Genomic DNA, 3103 nt, shown 5'->3' on the forward strand with positions numbered 1-3103 from the left:
AACCAAAGACTTAAACTACTTCAGTCTGTGTGCATTGAATTTATTTAATACACGAGTTTCACAATTTGAGTTGAATTACTGAAATAAATGAACTTTTCCACGACATTCTAATTTATTGAGATGCACCTGTATATACACTATATAGACATTTTTTTCTAGAACAAGTATGCAAAAGTTTAGCAATGGCAATGTCATGGGTTTGATTCCCAGATGAACTGATCAAATGTAAAACTTGAATGCAATGCAAGATGCTTTGAATCAAAGCCAATGCATGAATGTTTTCTAACATATCGGTTATCTGTCTTGTTTCCGCAGAATCCAGGACATCGGCATCCTGTTTAACGTGCTCATCATTCTTCTCATGATGTTCAACACATACGTGTTCCAGGTGGGGCTGGTGTCGCTGTTACTGGAGCGATTCCGAGCGCTGCTGATACTGTCTGCACTCTACCTGACTCTCAGCATCTGCTTTCACTGCTGGGTCATGGTGTGTACACACACACACACACACACACACACACACATTGATTATGTTTAGATCCTACATGGAATCTGTGAGCACAGAAAGTCATTTGTAAAGTTATATTAATTCCTCGCCATGTTTAAATCCATTCTGCTGCACTTTTGCAGAAATTATAATTGTATAATATTTAAATAAAAAATAAAACTAAAATAAAAGAATTTTAAAAAAATGTAATGTTTCATTTTATTTTTAAACCCATTCTGATAAATTTTTTTTCATAACAGAAAATTATTATAGTATAATATATATAAAAAAATAAATCTCTAAATATATTTCTAAAATACTCTCGTTTTCCTTCATTCTGTTCATTTCATGTGTTTAAATTTTTGTAGAAAATTGTTATTGTATTATTATTGTATATCAATTAAAAATTTAAATAAGATAAATAAAATGGTAAAAAATTAATAGCTTCTGTCATTCGTGAAATTTTGTAAATTCCTCACCATGCTTAAATCTGCTCTGCTGTAATTTTGCAGAAAATTATTATTGTATATTATTTTAATAAAATTAAAAGTAAAACTAAAAAATAACTTAAAATACTTTCATTTCCCTTTATTCTGTTCTTTCCCATGTTTAAATCCATTCTGCTGAAATTTTGCAAAACATTATTATTGTATATATAATACAATAATATAAACATATTTATACATGTATAAATATGTATTCCTAAAATACTCCTTTTCTTATTCTGTTCATTTCCCATGTTTAAAGCCATTCTTCTGAAATTTTGTAGAAAATGATTATTGTATAATATATATAAGTAAAAAATAAGATCAATAAAATAGTAAAATTTGTATTTGCATAGTTGTACTTCTAAAATACTTTCATTTCCATTTATTCTGTTAATTTCCACTGTTTAAATCCATTTAGCTGAAAATCATTTTTGTATATCAATTAAAAATGATTTAGATAGTGTCCAAAATTGACTTTGCAGAAAATTATTAATGTATAATATGTAAAATAAACATTAAATTAAAAAAGATTTACATTGCATTCAAAATTCTGTCCATATTTGTATTTCTAGAATTCTAATTTTCCCTCATTCTGTTCATTTCCTGTCAGAACCTGAGGTGGATGGAGTCCAATCGTTTCGTGTGGACGGACGGTCTGCAGGTTCTCTTTGTGTTCCAGAGACTGGGTAAGCCGGCCGTGAGACGTTAGCCAAACCCCGAATTGGATTTCACGTGAGGGTCACTGTCAATCTCATCAAGAACCTCTCAATCTCTTACTACATGTTTGGAGATACAGGCCTAACCTTTCTCTCTCATGACACTAAAGCTGTTGTAGAGGTGTGATCAAACCAGAGGCACAATTTTCTTCCAATCAGACAGTTAATCGCTCTTTACTATTTAGCAGTTTTGCCGTTTCCACACAAGTTAACCACTGCCTGTTGATGGTTTTGTGTCTCCCCAGCTGCTGTGTTGTATTACTACTTCTACAAACGCACAACCGAGTATCTGGGAGACCCCAGACTTTACGAAGATTCCCCGTGGCTCCGTGACGCATTTGCTAGAGCGCGACAGTGAAACGACACGCCTGGAAACAAACCCAAAATGGTGCACGGGGGACGTTAACGTTGTGCAATACAACACACAACCAAAGCATTTCAAGAAACAAAACGGATGGACTCATTCAGAGCCCCGCCACCTTAAAACAAACTTCTGAATTGTAGGAAAGAGCCAAAATGGCTTCCATGGAGCACACTGGCGACTGGAGAGATCTCAGTTTGTGTTTTTAATGACTGAGAAGCGCAACGAGAAATAAAGCATCATGAAACCCGACGTCTGAATGTCTCAAAACACATCTTAGTACAATAGTACAAATGATCTTACTGCCCGCACCAGGTGTAAAGCTACAATTATCATAAATTGCTTCTTACATGTTGGTTGCGTAGACATCTTGTTGTGTAATGTAGTACGTACTAAAATGTCTTTTTAAAATGGTTTTGGATCATTGCTTGAGCAGAGTTTGAACGTACAGTCGAACTACGAGAGATTTCGTTCACTTCGGTTTGCCTTTGAAACGACGAGTGGAATTTGGGCTCAAGGAATTGTGTGAATTTTTTAAACATTTTGTTTGTAATGTTTTCATAAACATCCTCCAAGTGACACACGTTCGGTATATTTTCAGTAAATTGTCGACGGAGCATCAACAAAGTGCCTCGCTGTTCACCCAACACTACACAAAGTGAGTAAACAGCAGAGCGTCAGTGCACTTGTTATGCCGAAATCGAGATCGCATTTTTCTGTCATTTATGTTGTACTAATAAACATTTTCCATTGGCCTGATGCGTGTCCCTGATGCTTTATTTCTCCTATTTATCGCAAACATAAGTGTTCTTTAAGAAATAGTTCAACCAAAAATGAAAATGTACTCACCGACCCAAGATGTAGACGAGTTTGTATCTTCATCAGAACAGATTTGAAGAAATTCGTGTGTGGAAACAGTCCAAACAGCTGATAAAAACAATACACACGACTAGGGATATGCCGGTATCAAATTTTCATGTTGCGATTAATTGCTCATGCTTTTATCACGGTATACGGTATTATCACGATATTGAAATTAAGTTTAAAAAAA

At 34.4% G+C, this 3103-nt stretch overlaps 1 protein-coding gene across 1 annotated transcript in view; it reads left to right on the plus strand.

Annotated features, from left to right (window-relative positions):
* tmem138 (transmembrane protein 138) overlaps window positions 1-2802 on the plus strand; it is an 8870-nt gene extending 6068 nt beyond the window's left edge. The window contains exons 3-5 of the mRNA XM_016543586.1: window positions 316-487; window positions 1586-1661; window positions 1937-2802. Of these exons, the coding sequence (XP_016399072.1) occupies window positions 316-487; window positions 1586-1661; window positions 1937-2049 (361 nt within the window). The 3' untranslated portion in view covers window positions 2050-2802. The remainder of the gene's footprint in view (window positions 1-315; window positions 488-1585; window positions 1662-1936) is intronic.
* The last annotated feature ends 301 nt before the right edge of the window (window positions 2803-3103 follow it).

The sequence above is a fragment of the Sinocyclocheilus rhinocerous genome, unplaced genomic scaffold, assembly GCF_001515625.1.
Source record: "Sinocyclocheilus rhinocerous isolate Xijiao unplaced genomic scaffold, SAMN03320098_v1.1 scaffold38, whole genome shotgun sequence".
In the NCBI taxonomy this organism is placed as follows: Eukaryota; Metazoa; Chordata; class Actinopteri; order Cypriniformes; family Cyprinidae; genus Sinocyclocheilus; species Sinocyclocheilus rhinocerous.